At 35.6% G+C, this 17,203-nt stretch overlaps 1 protein-coding gene across 1 annotated transcript in view; it reads right to left on the reverse strand.

Annotated features, from left to right (window-relative positions):
• Positions 1 to 17,203, reverse strand: part of CCDC178 (coiled-coil domain containing 178) — a 164,895-nt gene extending 147,692 nt beyond the window's left edge. The window contains 1 exon segment of the mRNA XM_031066613.1: positions 17,032 to 17,203. Coding sequence (XP_030922473.1) covers positions 17,032 to 17,203 — 172 coding nt within the window.

Below are 17,203 nucleotides of genomic sequence, written 5' to 3' on the forward strand. Positions count from 1 at the left end.
TAGTGGCACAGAGTCACTAGAGGCAGTCAGGCTGCAATTCCAGGAGCAATAATCTCAGAGGACTACAAATCAAACACCTTCAAAACCTTAGTCACTCTCTCAATTGCCAAAAGAATGCTTAAGTTAAAGGCTCTCATTCAGCAAAAAATACTGTTTTCCAATCAGGACAATTTGAAAGAACATTACCAAGTCCCAAAATGATCACATTTCATTTGGGATTCAAAACCAACCCTTCAGCTTTCAATGTACATCTCAATATGATCAATACAGAAACGCAAGAAGGAATTTCTGCTCAGGCTATGTTCTGATGGAGCACTCAGTCAAGCCTACAGGCACAGCACCCATGAGCCCATCCCTGGCAGTGCTCAAGTCCAGGTTGGATGGGGCTCTGAGAAACCTGGTCTTGTGGAAGGTGTCCCTGGCCATGGCAGGGGGGTTGGAACTGGGTGATTTTTATGGTCCCTTCCAACCCAAACCATCCTCAGATCTGAGGAAACTTGCAACATACTCCATGCCCCACTTCTGCCTTTTCAACTTCCAGTTCTTGCATGGCTAATGCCCTGAAATCACCTTGATTTTTAATGTTTCCAGTTAGAACTTTGCTATTGAGATTGATTTTGAATGAAAATTTATAATGGTAAACAGTAGTCCATCATCCAAAATTTGGGAACTAATATTTTAGAGAATAAAGCCAATCTTTGCCTCTTTAATTCTTTCATATATATATTATTAGTTACTAATAAATGTGCTCCACAGCAGTTCCCATGGTTGCTACCAGTCCTGATTATTAAAAAACAGTCCTGGAAATTATTGCATGATGTACAAAGCCTTTTCATACAAATTTAAGAAGAGCCTAGGACTCACGGAGGGCTCTTAATTAAATCTGGTTCCCTCATGAGAAGTATATGCTCAGATTTCCATAGTTCTCCTTTACTTTAAATACAGATTAAAACTAAGTTAAAGGAATAGGCAAAAGGTGCCTCATTTGTATTTACTCCTAGATTGCCCTCTGTTTCCTCTTTCAACACCTTGTACCATACCAGAAAACAAGATATGTAGGGGACAGTCCAAAAATCCAAAAATCACTTTCTCATGTATTCTGCCTCCTTATCATCACTTCTTTGTGTAGACTCTATGTGAACTATAGTATATTTGACTTTATCCTGTATGTACTGAATGAGAAAAAAGAAAGAGGGGTGGTGAAATCTTTAACTTCACTTTTCTTCCTCAGTATAATCTTGGTGAAGACAAGATGTGGTACCTCTAAAGCAATCACATAAAAGCAGTGAGTTTTAAAGTCTCCAGTTTATGAAATCTTTCTCTCTCTACATATCTACATATACACACACACACACACACACACACACACACACACATATATATATATATAAAATATGAAGACTATATCTGCATTCTGTTGTCCTGGCAACATCCGAGTGACTGCTGAAATATACCAGACACAGATGGTCCTCAAACATCAAGGAATATTGTCCAGTTTCTGTGTACTACTACTATCATGCCCATTTACATATCAAAAGGATTAAAAAAATTATAGATGAGTTATTGCAACTACAATTAATTTTAGTAAACATATACATCATGCTACAAAGCAAATCTAAGTGCTATTGTGACAGCTGTTACAACATCATCTGGAAAGAATGAAAGAAAGAATCAGCTTCCTTCATCCTTCTGACAGGCTCCATCAGGGGCATGGGCCAGTGGCACCACTGATCCCTTGTACTGTGCTGTAGGTTCAACATTTGCAGCAAGTATCGCTGAACAAAGGAGCCTGTAAAACAGACACAGCTTCAAAGCCGGTTCTAACAATGGTGCTTCCAATGCCAGCCCCTCCTGGTAGATAGAGAGGCAACTTGAAAAGCAGTTAAAACCACACTTACCTCTCCAAGAATGTTGCATTGTGGTAAATATCTCAAAATAAATAGCCTTTTATAGAGAACAACAAAAAAAATCTTTGGTACCCAATAAAACTGTGGGACAGCAGTTACCAGGAGAATGAATACCATGTTCTGATATTTTATATGCTTTGAAATCACAATTTTAACCTTTGCCAAGACCGAAGAAAGGCGGTAAGTAAAGGTGATAGATACTACATTTTTACTTTTCCAGGCTAAATTCAGAACTTCAAATCCCCAAGCTGTTGCACATATTTTTCGTATTTTGATTAATCACGTATTATTTTGCAATAGTTTTTGCTGTCTTCTGTGCTTTTCCAAGGAAAAAAGAAACTACTCTTGAGGCAATAAAAGTCACTCTTTTGAGTCACAAATATATGACTAGTTTCATGATTACTGTGTTTGATCTAGTGGAGCAGTTATTGATCTTGGTAACCATTGTGAAACAAAGAACATGTTGTCTAATCCTCTGATCGCTATCGTAATAGTCCTGTGGCCATCCTTAGTTTTAGATTTTTCAAACAAATTCAGAAAAAAAATCATTTAGATAGCTGCCAGCTAACTGATACTTTTGAAATTTTAGATGGTAGCAAAAACTAGATTAATCCAGAATTTGAGTGTCTTTGTAGTTAGCTGCATAATTTATTAATAAATGGGAATACAGATTCAAGAGTGTATTAATATATTCATTAATCTCATAAAAAGCATTACCTGGTGACTTTTTTTTCTTAGAATAGCATTAAGATTATTCTTGCAGTTAAACACCACAAGTTATGTTTTAAAAGTTGCTGAAAAGAAGCAGGACTGAACACATAATATTTTAATCACGTATAGGTATATAAGGAGCATTTAAAAATTTTGCAATTGTGGATTTATAAGCATATAAAAGATTTAAAAAACTCATGTAGATCCTCGGCTCCTAGTTAGCATATTACCAGCTAAGTATTTCCAGTGAATGTCTCTTTGGACCTTTCTTATAACCTTTCACTCTCATTAAAGAACAACTAAGACTTTAACAGAACTACGAAATCCTGAACATCTGCTAGATGTTGCTGTTTTGTGAATATTTTGCAGATTCATCTCATAGTCCAGAGAATGTAAAATGACACGATACAGAATATTACAAAAGCCTACCATATGCTAAAATATAGATTATTTTACATCTCTGTAGGACTCTTCTGAACCTGCTTTTCCCCTCCTTTTGTTATTCACAGTAAAATATATGCTAGATCAGTCCATAAAGGAAGTGCAGATGGTCTGTACAGTGTATGTTGCAGAACAGGAAAATGTGAAAATGTGGGACCAATTGTGCCTTTTTTCCCAGCCTACACACAAAGCATACACTGCAAACAAAAGCTGAAAGAAGCTGAGCTCGTAGCATTGAATGCTGAATTGTGATATTGAAATTCAGGGTTTGCTTCTTTAATCTTCCTTTCTGCAACACAAGTGAGAAATGACAAAAAAATTTTACAAGAACAAACTTGTATCTTCTTGAATAATGAAGGAGAGCAAAGACCAAATATTGGAGGGATGTTAAGCGACATCAGAAGAAGCACCAGGCCAGGATCCATAGCAGTATTTCTACACCTAGCTGCTAACTAGGATCTTAACTCTGTGCTTTCACTTAGAATGAGATGCCTAAAATCATCTAAAACTCAAAATTTCAACACCTGAGTTTATACTTCTATGTCACCTCTCTGGTCTACACCTCAAGAAATGGAATGGAATTGCCCAGTCTCAAATCGCCTTGGACCAGATTTTATTATCTTCCTTTTTTTTCTTCCTTTTTATACTTCAGCACAAATAACTTATTAAATGTCCAAGTTGTGGCTTTAATTACATATATGGGAGCATAACTGACTTAACACAAAAGTTGCATGGCTTAAAACAATAAATAACATAAATTCTGGTGATGTATAAACTGAAAGAAAGTGCTACTAACCCTGCAATGCTAGATGGAACACATAAAGTTGAAACCCTGCCTCAATTGCTCATTAAATGTACTACAAATGTTTCAGCAGACTCAAGGAGAAAATTTATCTGTTTAGCTGAGCACAATTTTCATTAGGTAGATTTTCAGAACATAACCACATGTGAGGTTTCCTTTTAAAGGGTTTTTTTGTTTTCAGCCTTATGCAATATTTTAATAATCCAGTATTGTCTAAAGTGGGAAAATAGAATGTGTGTCCCAGATTCACTTTATAACATCTGCTTTCTACTAATCAAGTAGTGCAAAATTAATTGTATTTAGCATAATGAGTTTCCCATTCTGTAACTTTGAGAAACTCCTAGGGTGATGGAGGAAATTTTAAGTTCTTCCTCTATCACGTTTAAAGCTTGTCATGTAATATATAGGGTGGGAGAAAATTAAATGTACTGCAAGATGTACTACTGCCCCTTCCCCAGTTTTTGCAATGACATTTCAGGGCAAAATTTGAATAGCCCCCAAAGAAGCTGCATTATTGGGGAGAAGACTAAGAAGTGAGACTGTTCTATAAAAGTTCATGGAAAATAATGAAACAGAGATGTTGTTGAAAGTTTTTTTTAATTGAATCTTACAGAGTATTCAGTGAAATGTATTTGCAAATTTTATAATGGTGTGATACAATTATTCAGATCACATTCATAACTGAAAAAAACTAGTCAGATGCAATCAGTCAGATCAGTACTCTCGCAATGGATAAGAGCTTCATATGAAAACTGGAGGGAAAAGATTTTCTGGCAAGTTAGACACCTCACTTTTTTTTTATTATGGTGTCAAATATGTGGTATTTGGTATATTATACCCCTTGTATTAAGCACGGGGTAGGACTAGATGACCTCGAGAGGTCCCTTCCAACCTCAGTTATTCTGTGATTCTCTGTGAAATGTTGAAGTATTTGAGTTAAATTTGATGAGGCATAGTTTTAATCCCTCAAGGAATTGCACACGTAAGTCAGAGAAAGAGTACGTATTGGTTTCTTGCACCTGGATTGGCTGCTTCATTACTGGGTTACTGAATGGGAGCAGTCAGCTGTATGTGGATGTCTATAAGCTTTTCTTTTCTTTCAATTGCCAAAAAAAAAAAAGTTATGTTACAGTACAAACAATATGTTTAATTTAGCATAATTTTTTTTCTCCTAGTGTAAAAAGCCACAGATTTGGTTCATGACTCATTCCCACCACATACATTTTTCACTTTGGCTGAGAAGGCAAATATTCAATTATTCATGCAACTCTCTTTAGAACACACTGCAGCTATGACAATGCTGGAAAGCCAAATATTATGCTTAAAAATGGTGTCTTGGCTGCCTAAACTAATATCCCTGTACATGATTGTTATCGTGGCCTGTCACAAAACTGCGACGTGTTGTGTGTTAAAATGCAAGTTCTGTGACCATCAGGTACTTTTTTCCAAGGTCTGCTTGTCTACGTATATAAATGCTGTCTCTGTTCCATCCTCTAACTGTAGCAAGGATTCTGGTGATACCTATATATCTCTTTCTAGGTAACCAATTTCTTTATGATTCCTGCAAGTCTAAAGCAAACCATCACTACAGCAATAGAGTTTCTCACTTCAGTCAAGTAGGTCTGCACTGAACATCTGATAAAGATCATATCTGCTATCAAAATACATGGTATAGGGAGACAGACATTGTCTTCCAACCATTATGAGGTGAGAGATGCAAATTTTTGTGACAGAGCTGTTGATAACAGAATCTGCTGCCATGAGTTTAAAAAGAAAAATTTCCCACTCAGATCTGAGCAGGAAAACAAGGTAAAGGATGTGAAGATAATGCACACAAAACACAGGCTTACAGGCACAATGCACAGGAAGCAATTTAAAGTAGAGGATAGCAACCAAGGCATTAATAATAGATATGGAAATGTATCACTGTGTGGAAGGATATAATACTGTTTGTAAAACTATGTTTGACTTTATATTCATTTAAAAGTAAGTAATGAATTGGAAAATTCTGAACCAAAGACTTAAGAATGACATAAGAATCAATTTTTGAAAAACCAGCAAAGACAAAACATTGATTGAAACCAACTGAGCATTTCTTCCCAAGAAATATATCTATGTATAAGAAATCAAAAAGTATGGATCTGTGTTTCTACATAATCCAGAACATGTACATTAATACATGAATGTCAGCAGTCCTAACTAGGAATTGCCCATTAGGGAAACCATTACCTGTTGCATTGATTCAGTGTCATTACTTTCTTTTTAAAATTAATACTTTGCAACAATGTAGATCATGAATCTTTATCTGAAAAGGAATACAAAGCCCACTCTGGACAAAGATAAACGTTCCACAGGCTTTTGTTGAGACTAATGTGTGAATTCACTTACACACACCTCCAAACACAAGAAGAATGCATTTCCTGTAAACAAATTGTTTAACCTAGAGGACCTCATTACAATAAATGCAGAAGAACATATGTATTGTTTCCCTTCTTTTTTTTTTTCCCCTAGGATCCCTTCCTTAACTAAGCAGTCCTATAAGATAATACTGAGCCAGGAGAGGCTCCTGAATATATCTTAGATTACCATAATTATACACAGCGAGTGGCTGTGTGGTACTTAGTTCCCAGCAGGGGTTAAACCATGACAATATTTATACACTATATAATAATAACACAGCAGCAGAAGGCAGCGGTGTAAATTTGAGATGCTTTTCACTTTTTAAAATAAAATTTACAATACACTTAACAATGCGATAAACAGCAAATATAAATGCCTCCCAAATTGTGCTCCTGGCAACAAAAAGTGTTCATTCACTTGGAAGCTGTCTAGAAGCTGAAGTCTTGCCAATAATTTTAATCTTATCTCTCACATATGGCAAATTATAATATTTTTCATTATTTATAATATAGCTTAAATGTAGCTTAAGGAAAATACTTTAGGATAGGTAAAAAGAATAATTGTTGTCATAACATTCTTCAGTTTTTTTAGACTGCAACTGATACACTCAAATATGCATCTCCCCTCTCAGAACTGTCATTCAAAAGTTGTGTCACAGAAGATCTTAGGTCTCAAAATTTTGTAGTTTTGACTAGCTTTCAAGAATAAAACAGATTAAACAGCTTACACCTTTGGTGAATTTTGAGAGAGCAATTGTCTTTTATAACTATCAGCAGGCTGCCTAGATAATGCAAATAATTAAATTACATGTACTGACGATAGTCCAGATACTCGCAGCAGTGATGCTCTTAGACCTGTAATTACATTTTTTAGTTTGAATTATTATTAAAATCTCCCTATAGGAAATGTTTAAAGGAATCCAATAATGAGAATTTTTTCTGAATTTTGAAAATCTACAATGAATGTAATGAATTTTTAATCCGCTGAACATTTCAGATAAGTCTAAAATGCATGCTATCTGTTCATGTTTGTTTTACTTGGAGAAAGTGGCATCCTTATTTCACATCATTATCTTCACAGATATTACTGAATAATAAAATCATGTTTTGCGAATCATTTCTATTTTCATGGTACATTATCTAGTGAGAGCACAAAACTGAAGATTATATATGCAATGGATTTTGAGAAAGCATTCTAAAAGGTTTTGTTACAATGTGAACAAACAGCAGAAGAATTTTTATTTTTCCTTTTATGGTCATGAATGGTCGCTATCTAAATTGTCTAGAAGTACATGTAATAAAAGACTAAAAGAGTAAGTAAAAAATGGATCCCTTACTCATATTGGTATATCCAAGTATGCGAACTATTAACAAGCTATCTTACTTTAAATACTTGTAAAACATGTAGATACTTTCAGAAATAAGAAAAACATATGTTTATTTCAAAGGTGAAAAGAAAGCCATGTGAACTTGTCAAGTAAGAGCTCATTAGATGTTAAAGAAATGTTTCATTTCTTTATAGTAATTTAAATGGCCTCAGTAGTTTGAACATACCACTGCTGTAGTTTTCCCATATTTCAAATAGAATTCCTTTTCTGGATTCCATTGCAAGATCCTCTTAGGGACTTTCATTTAAAAAATACTGCAGCAGATACAGATTATTTAAAAGGTGTCATAGATTGAGTAAAATAGAATTATCTGACAAAGACTAGGAGTTTTCAGAAAGTGCTAATATTACTTGGTTTTTGACAGTGGAAATATTTTTTCCAGAAGTTCTCTAGTGGTCTACCTACAATTTTAATTCCATTAAGATGCACTATTTTACTATCTGGATTTTCAACTACTTAGTTGAAGCACAAGTGAGAACTCAGAAGCTTCCTGAAGGTTCAGTCAACAGAAAGCATAGCAGAGTCTTGGGAAGAGGTGCTTGGCTGTTGAAGGAGCTATCTGAAATAAAAAGGGCAACTAAATATAGATAGAATCTGAAATTTTCATTTCAAATAAAATGTAAATTGGGGAGGGTAAAGGAGGGGGAGAGTGTCACTCTAAATCAGAATCTACAAATGCAGTGTTCATATTTCCAGCAAAATGGCATTTAAAAATACAAGTCAAATTGAAACCTTTTCCTTTGATAAAATCAGTTATATTCTGTTGATGATGTAGACGTCCTTTGCTTCAACGCCAAAGTGATATTAAATCCCCAAAATATTCCATTCCAAATTTATCTTTTCATTTCTCTGAACAGCTCTTCTGTAATGTTGTCACAGTCTACAAAAGCAATATCTACACAAAGTAATGCTCTACTGGTTACATGACCATTCAGAAAGAAATGCATTACCTATCACATCTTCCTTTGTAGGTCTTGGAATTTACTAGTGATATTTGTTCTTCAATTTGTTTCTTAAAAAGGCTGCTGTTAAAAACACTGTCCCTGCTAATTTTTAGAGCTGTTATATATATGAAAGTAATCTAAAAAATTCACTGGTACAGGAAATTTATGTATTTCTATATTGGATACATGAAGCGCAGATATATTTCTGTACTGCCTATATTTCTGTTACATTTAAATAACAATCACTGTCCCAAATCAGAAAGTCTCTTCTATGGTTTTCCACAAGAAAAATTCTAGCCAGAGACAAAAAGAAATAGAAACAATTCCTAACACATAATTATGTTAAATACTCATGGAAAAATTAGTCAGTATTCCCTACCCTGCCAAATTTAGTAAGAGTTCTATTTGTCACATGGTATATAACTACGACAGTAGTGTCTCATTCTTTTATATGTTTTATCGGAGCTGAGGCTTTAATCAACAATCAGGCACTGATTTTTCTCTTAATTCTGTAAATAACCAGGTAGCTGTGGCAAGATACATTTTAACAATAGTCAAGGTTTTAAATTATTCTAATATTATTGGAATACTCTTGTTAACAACTTAAGGTAAGCCAGTATTCACATATGATGAAAGAAAATGAGTAGTGCACAAAAACAATTAAAAATGCCAATCTTTATCTGCAAATGATCTGCATTTTTATGGTACCATCATGAAACAGTAACTTAATAATTAATACTTAATTTTCATGAGGAATTTGTTTAAATAAATTATTGATGGTCTCCTAAAGAAAATAGTCAATTTAAACAAAAGAGAGTTTGTTAATTAAGTTGATTACTCTCAATAAAATCAACAATGATAGTTTAATTATATTTTCAGTTACTCTGTTCAGTCAACATGACAAATCTGTTAGTCTAAAATTAGTTGTTTTCATGATGTGAATAGCCATGTCCCTACTGATGGAACTCTGCTTTTAGATCATAATGAAACACAACACAAAATGTAGGTTTATAGAATGTTACAGGTACTGACAAGTATTAGTTGTGCTTTTTACTTGTTAATATTCTACCCTTGGAAATTCTAAGGCTTATGGAATGATGGCCATGAGCTATGTCTTATGGAAACATGAATTTCAATAAAATCTGTAAAATCAACATTCCCAGGTTATATAGTGGGGGCTGGAAAATTCCTGATCTCATGAAGTCAATGGTAACATTCCTCCTGATTTTCTTCTCTTGAGTCCAATGCCTCATTTTTAAATTTCCACTAACGTCAGTTGAAAGTTGTCTGTGTTGTTCTTTGAAATATTTTGTCTCTTTCAACATGACTGACACTCCTTAAAGATTAAAACACTTGCAAAATGCAATCATAAGGAGAATTATCACCACTAAAGGGAAAATAAGTTTATATCTTTGTGTAGCTTTTATAATTGAGAAAATTGAAATCGGAGAAAATTATGATAGGTAAGACCAGGTGTTTGTAGAAAATTTGGCTAAGCTATTGGAGATTTATTTCCTTTCATGTACAATGCTGCCTGTCACTCACTCCCTAAAATAAAGCACTCCATGCAAGTAACATCTGAATTCTTCAGAGGCTTAAACAGATTTAAATAATGATTCAGTACAAATTATCATTTGTGGTCTTGTGCACTAAGAACAAAGGGTAAAAATGCAGAATTCCTTTATTACTAACTAAATGTCTACTGTAAAGGTCTCATGGAGAAAGTGAGCTCCAAACAGATGGTTTACATTTTTAATGTATTTGTCTGGAACGAATTGCCTGTCTTTATTCAGTCTGTACAATACACATGAATTACAACAACATTGTCAAGATGTATTGGAGGAGGACAAATCAAAATGTAGGGAACAGATATATCCCAAATATGGTCATAATTATTCCATAAATTACTAGAAGGCATGTCAACAGCACTATGAATAGTATTGACTTTCATTCCTGAGTTACAAAATGTAGTACATTTTCTGAATTATTTATTTGGAAGAACAAAGTATCAGTTTCCAAACAAAATGTAAGGAAACTGTTTGAAGCACAGCACTGAGTTTGTGTGGCCAGATTTTGGTAGCAGGAGGCTGCAGGGGTGGTTTCTATGACATACTGCTAAAAGCTTTCCCCATGTCCTAGAGAGCCAATGCTACCCAGCTCCAGGACAGACTCACTGCCAGCCAAGACAAAATCCATGATGGTGACAGCACCTCAGGAATACCAGATTTAAGAATGGGAGAAAAAACGTGTTTATTTGCAGTAAGAGGGAGATATGAGATGAGAATATGTGAGAGCAACAACTCTGCAGACACCAAGCTCAGTGCAGAAGAAGGGGAAGGATGTGCTCCAGGCACCAGAGGTGACATTCCCCTGCAGCCCATGGTGCAGACCATGGTGAGGCAGCTGTGTCCCTGCCGCCCATGGAGGATCACAGGGATGCAGAGATGCCCCTGCAGCCCATGGAGGATCACAGGGATGCAGAGATGCATCTGCACCATGTGGGGGATCCTGTGCTGGAGCAGGCAGATGACCATAAGAGGCTGTGATCCCATGGGAAGTCCATGCTGGAGTAGGTTCATTGGCAGGACTTGAAGAATGCCCCCTGGAAAAGGACTGTCCCCCATGGGAGGGGCCCACTTTAGAGCAGGGGAAGAGTGTGAGGAGTCCTCCCCCTGAGGAGGGAGAAGTGGCAGACACAGCGTGTGATGAACTGACTGGAGCCCCCATTCCCTCTTCCCCTGAGCCCCTGCAGGGGAGGAGGTAATGAAAATCATGAGTGAAGTCAAGCCTGCAGATAAGGGAGGGATAGTGGAAAGGTGTTTTAAGATTTGGGGTTTTTTCTTGTTTTCCTACTCTGATTTGATAGCTAATAAGTTAAACTAATTTCTTCAAGTTGAGGTTGTTTTGCTGCGACAGTAACTGATGAGTGATCTCTCCCTGTTCTTTCCACAACCCATGAGCCTTTTGTTATATTAGCTTTCCCTCGTCTGCTTGAAGTGGTGAGGGATAGAGCAGCTTTTGTGGGCACCTGGCACCTAGCCAGGGTCAATGCACCACAAATATAAATATCATAAGTAATCCAAACTACCTACATCTCAATCTTTTTACATTTTTTATCAACCAATTACGGGAAACTGAGACTGTTTGTATGGAACAAATATACTTTGTGGATTACTGAACTCCATAAAGCTATTGAAATCTGACATTTAGGAATAAAGGTCAAAACCTGTAAGTTTCAGATGGAATAATATTCTGTAACCTGAAATCCCCAACTGTAGAAGATAGAACACTACTGCCAGTGTTCAAAGAACATTGAGATTTTGCATTTTAAAAGAATAACAATCTGGGAGAAAAATAGAAGAGTGGTAGCTAAAAGAGTCAATACATTACATTTTACATATAGTTATTTTTATGCCTTTCTGTTTAGTCACAAAAAAAATATTTAATCTGGCAAGTGTTTCTTACCTTTGCATGCTCTCTGCAGATGAAAAAAAAACCCCATCTCTTTGCATAGTAAAAGTGCATATATTTACTTGGAGATAAAACAAACAGCAGAAATAGTGTTGTTGGAATAGTGTTGGAATCACATAAAATTAATATAGACCTAATCATTACCACAGCATTTGCAGCCTTAATATTGGAAAGCAGAGGCATAGGAATTACAGAAGTAAGGCAAACCATGTTGACTCCACAGTTTCTGGTAGTGAAAGTATGAAAATCCATGGCTGAATTTTTCTCCAGTAGATCTTATTTTAAGTAGTAAAGAGTAATTTTTGAAGACTAATTTTCTTCAAGTTAAACCTGACCAACTTCAAGTGAATTTAAACCTTTTGACTATGTTTTATGATGTTTGGTATAGTGGTTTTCAGTCATGAAATTGCCAAACCTGAGGAGATTTGAGTTCAAGAAACCCTTTGAAAGTGAACACAGGTATGACAATTTATTTCACCATTCTCAGAGCCTCAAACTCTTCAGAAAATGGAATTACTAGAAAAGAAAAAAATCCAAGCATACAATTAATATTTCTTACTTTAAAATAAACAAGGGAAGAGAATTCTCCTTAGAAATTATAAACAGCCACTAGTACAACAATTTACTCTTATGTTAGCATCTGTGCTGAAAACCTTTGTACAGAACTGCCAAATTCATTCAGTTTTGCAGTCTGATAAAATTATTGCTGGTTCATATCTTTGTGATGTTCCATTTGCAGAAAATATCCAGAAAGCTGCTTTAATTGGCCAGCTGACAATTTTCTCCCCCTCAGTCCACAGACTGGACTGCAGTCATGTGACATTTCAACATTTGACATTCATTAGAAATCTTTATGGAAAAAAAAAGTAGGACAATAATTTTTCATTGGAAAATTTTATTTTTTAAATATCATACAACTTACCTTAATATATATAGAAATATATATACATTCCTTCATATGGTAGCCTGGGAGACCAAACCAAGATCAGGTTTCTTCTTTATTGCATGATGTATACACACCAAGAGATTTTCAGTCCCTGTTCAGACAAGCTTTCAATTTGAATAAGCAAGGAAGACAAATGGAGGAAAAAATTAAATATTAATATCTCTAGTTCGAGTTGGAGAACTGTGCTAGAGAAAAAGCAACTGACTTCCAGGGGATTGAAAGAAAGAGCAGAGCCAGGGTTCGAGTGTAGAATTTCTGCAATAGTGCAGCATCTTGATTTGAACATATTCTTTCTTCTGTGCCATGTAGGATTTCACATATGATACTTTTTAAACCAAATCTGGTTTGCAGTCCTGACTACAGCAACCACAGTTGTGCTTGTTCAGACCAGACTAACCATCCTCCATTTATTCTGGAACCTGAAACTCTTGTTCCAACCTCTTCCCCACAGAAGAAATGCCAAAGGAAAAGAATGTTTTAATAACGTATGGATAACCACAAAAGTAAAGCTAGAGTAATTTCATGTGAAACTTGATCTTATGAAAGAAAATCTGTATATTTTAGCTAGCTTATTCACTCTTTTAGAAAATATAACTACAGCATTAAGTAAGTAAATAAGAATACCTTCCTATTTTTCAGAAACAGAGATGGAGTATTAGGCGCCTTACTAAATTCTTCAATTACAAGTAGACTGTTTTCTTTCAGTAAATCACTAAATGTAACCAGATGCCCCAACACACACTGCTGGCTACCTTGAAGGTAGAGTTTCAGGTGCCTTGCCTGGCTGCTCACAGGAGACATGCACAGAAGCAGCGTGGTATCAAGCATGCATGGAACAGGCAGCTCAGCGGTAAGGCTCCATGGGATTTTGTACATTTCCAGGCAAAGAAAATGTAGGGCAAAAGTGTTGGGGTTTGTGACTGGATTAAGGCATTTATTCCTGAGACTAATCTCAGGCATCTCAGCCTTTTCTTGGCTTGTAAGCATGAGAAATATTTCTTAGGATCACCTCACGGATGCATGAAATAAATTGTCCCCGTAAAAGTTTACAGAACTGGTCTTTAAAACAGTTAATTAGAGGAACAGCATTGTATACCTCTTAGTAACCAAGGACTAACCCTGGTGTGGAAATCGAAAAATGAACAATTTTTCCTTAAAATTGCTAGGACACATTCACTTGGGATAGGATGTGTTTGCAGTTGATGTGGTTGGGCTACTTAGTGAGCATCAGTCAACTGAAAAATAGCAGTGATCTCTATCACATGTAAGATTAAAAACACAGCTTGGTATTTTCACTCTAGTAAGCTCTGCATAATAGGTAACATAGACTGTCATGCATCATGTAAATGATGTATAGGCTGTGAGCTGGCCCCTTCCTCAATGGCAAATCTGCATCTAAGAATTTAGCATATATTGCGTAAGGAAGTTTTACAGTAGGCCTTTTGCTGCTGAGCTGTAATGCTGTAATTTACCTGCCTAAAATATCATTATAACTGGACTGGCATAAGTGATGTGTTATTCTCACAATGCTTATTAATGTAGAACATTGTCATATGCTCTGAAAAACTACTTGTAATGCACTCCTTGTACAGTTACCTTGCTTGTTTATAAATAACCAATTCAAATCTTTAAAATCAAATAAAGGCAACTTCTCCCTTTTTCTAAAAAGTCTTATTTTTGATACATGCAAATGGCTGGCCTTTATAAAGGCAGGGTAAATGCCATGAATGCAGAATATTATTCTTTTGCAAGCACTCTCAGTAATTATGCATAACTATTTTCTTTCCTTTTTCATAAGTTGTAGCAGGATGAATGCAGCAAATTATAAGGTTATTTTAATAATCTCTTAAATGCAAATTGAGTAGAGAAACTGAGTCAGCTATAAAGGCAGCTATCAGAAATTATACTCTCTGTTAAAAAATATATGTTAGATTCTTTCATTTCACCAAGTAACTTCCTTACAGGTTTTCCCCCTTATAATTGTTGAGTGTAACTCAAAAGGCAGCTATTTGAAGGATTGATCTAAAAAGCTCACAGTCCACAAACCTTCATTATGAACTGTGCACACACTTATAATCCACCTTGTAACCTTTACTTCCTGCCCCTGCCCTAGCCTCAGGCTCTAAAAAGAGTCATTTGCCATGCAAATCCTTACATGTTTGAAATTAGCTTTCCAGTAACTTATCATAACTTGTTGATAAGGTTCCCTGTCCACAAACTTCACAAGGGCCATATAAAACCCAGTGTAGTTATGCAGTTGATGTGCAGTAATGACAATGAACATCTAATGAAGGTGTTAATTCTTCTAGAGGAACATACAAAATCATCTGTGTCTGTGTTTAATTAATTTTAAATGGTTACTTAATATTAACTTCTTAACTTCATAAGCTCATATATTTAAAAGCATACTTAAAAAAATCTGGAAAATAGAGGACTAAAACATTAATTTCTATAGGTTATTTCCATATCTTAGTATAAGATCTACTAGGCATAGTAGGAAGGTGCTACATTCACTTTTGATTTTTCAAGAATTTACAAGGAAACAGCAGATCCAGACATTATAGGTATGTGTCTCTTCCATGTACCCTCTGCAATCCAGCCAAATAGTTTCCAGTGCACGCACTACATGTTGTCATGCTGGGAGCCTGGTTCTACTAAAGTTTAAACATTTCCTTAACATAGATAGCCTCATGAACGTCAGTGGGCTACTCACATATTTTAAATTGAAAAAGATATAGACCTGGGAATAGAAAGGGATTCAGACTTCAACTTCCTTTAAACTTTGAAATATCACTGGGTGGGCAAATACATGCCAACTAAACTGTGATATATCATATGCTCAGTATTGATATTATATTTTAATTTAATTTTGTAGCCTAAAATGAACATGATGAACTGTATATATGAATAGAAATGAAAGTTTTACTTCTTAACTATAGCAGGAAATTCTTTCTTACAAAAGGAAAAAGGTGGTATCAAATACTAATTTTCTTTATTTCTTTAAGGTCTATGTGATCTCTGGTTGAATGGCTGGAGTATAGAAAATGGATGACTCAAAGAATAGAATTGTCAAAGTATGGGCATAAGTTTATCTGAGGTATAGCAGAAAGTAGCTGAGAACAAAAACAGAAAGATGATTGGAGAAACCAAGTACTGAAAACTGACATTAAAAATTTTAACCTCATAGGTCTAACTAGCATGTTTGTAAATCTTGGTTTCTTGTGTGATATTCATAGAATGTCTAAATTTATTATTTATTAACAGTTTAAAAAGAGTATATAAGTCAAATGTGCATAAGTTCAACTTATACATATATATATATACGTATATACTTTTGCTGTTATGATGCCTAAAAACTAATATCTGATGTGGTTACCACATTACATTCACACTCCCAAGAACCAGTCTCTGCTCAAAATTACAATACATACCTTTTTATGGTTAATAAAGAAAATATTGTCATTTTAATAACTATGTTATTGGTCATTATTTGGCTTCTATTATATTATACTTAAATAGCTAATATAAGACAATATGTAAAATGGCACTGGCACTGCAAGTATTGGTGTGAATGGGGTGTCTTGCAGAGCTGGGGCCTCAATCAGCAGAATTACAGAATCACAGAATCATCAAGGTAGGAAAAGACTTGCAAGACCATTGAGTACAACCCTTGACCAAACATGACCATGCCAACCAAACCACAGCACTGAGGGATATATCCAGCGGTTTCTCAAGCACTTCCAAGGATGGTGACTTCACCCCTTCCCTAAGCAGCCCTTTCCAATGCTTAGCGACCTTTCCATGAAGAAATTCTTCCTAATGTCCAACCTGAACCTTCCCTAGTGCAGCTTGAGGCCGTGTCTTCTTGTCTTGTCACTAGGTGACCAGGAGAAGAGACCAACCCCCACCTTGCTACAACCTCCTTTCAGGTGGCTGTAGAGTGATAAGGTCTCCCCCAAGCTTCCTTTTCTCCAGGTTCTTCCTTTTCCCCAGCTCCCTCAGCCGCTACTCATATGACTTACTCTCCAGATCCTTCACGAACTTGGTTGCCCTTCCTCGGACACACTCCAGCACCTCAATGTCTTTCTTTGTTCCAAGCAATTCACAGATTTGTCTGCTAACTTCAGGAGAGAATATGTTGTTCTTCCTGCAGAACTGGCACAGCTCAAATAGAGAAATATAATATAAATACAT

This window comes from Geospiza fortis, unplaced genomic scaffold, assembly GCF_000277835.1.
Source record: "Geospiza fortis unplaced genomic scaffold, GeoFor_1.0 scaffold53, whole genome shotgun sequence".
Taxonomy (NCBI): domain Eukaryota; kingdom Metazoa; phylum Chordata; class Aves; order Passeriformes; family Thraupidae; genus Geospiza; species Geospiza fortis.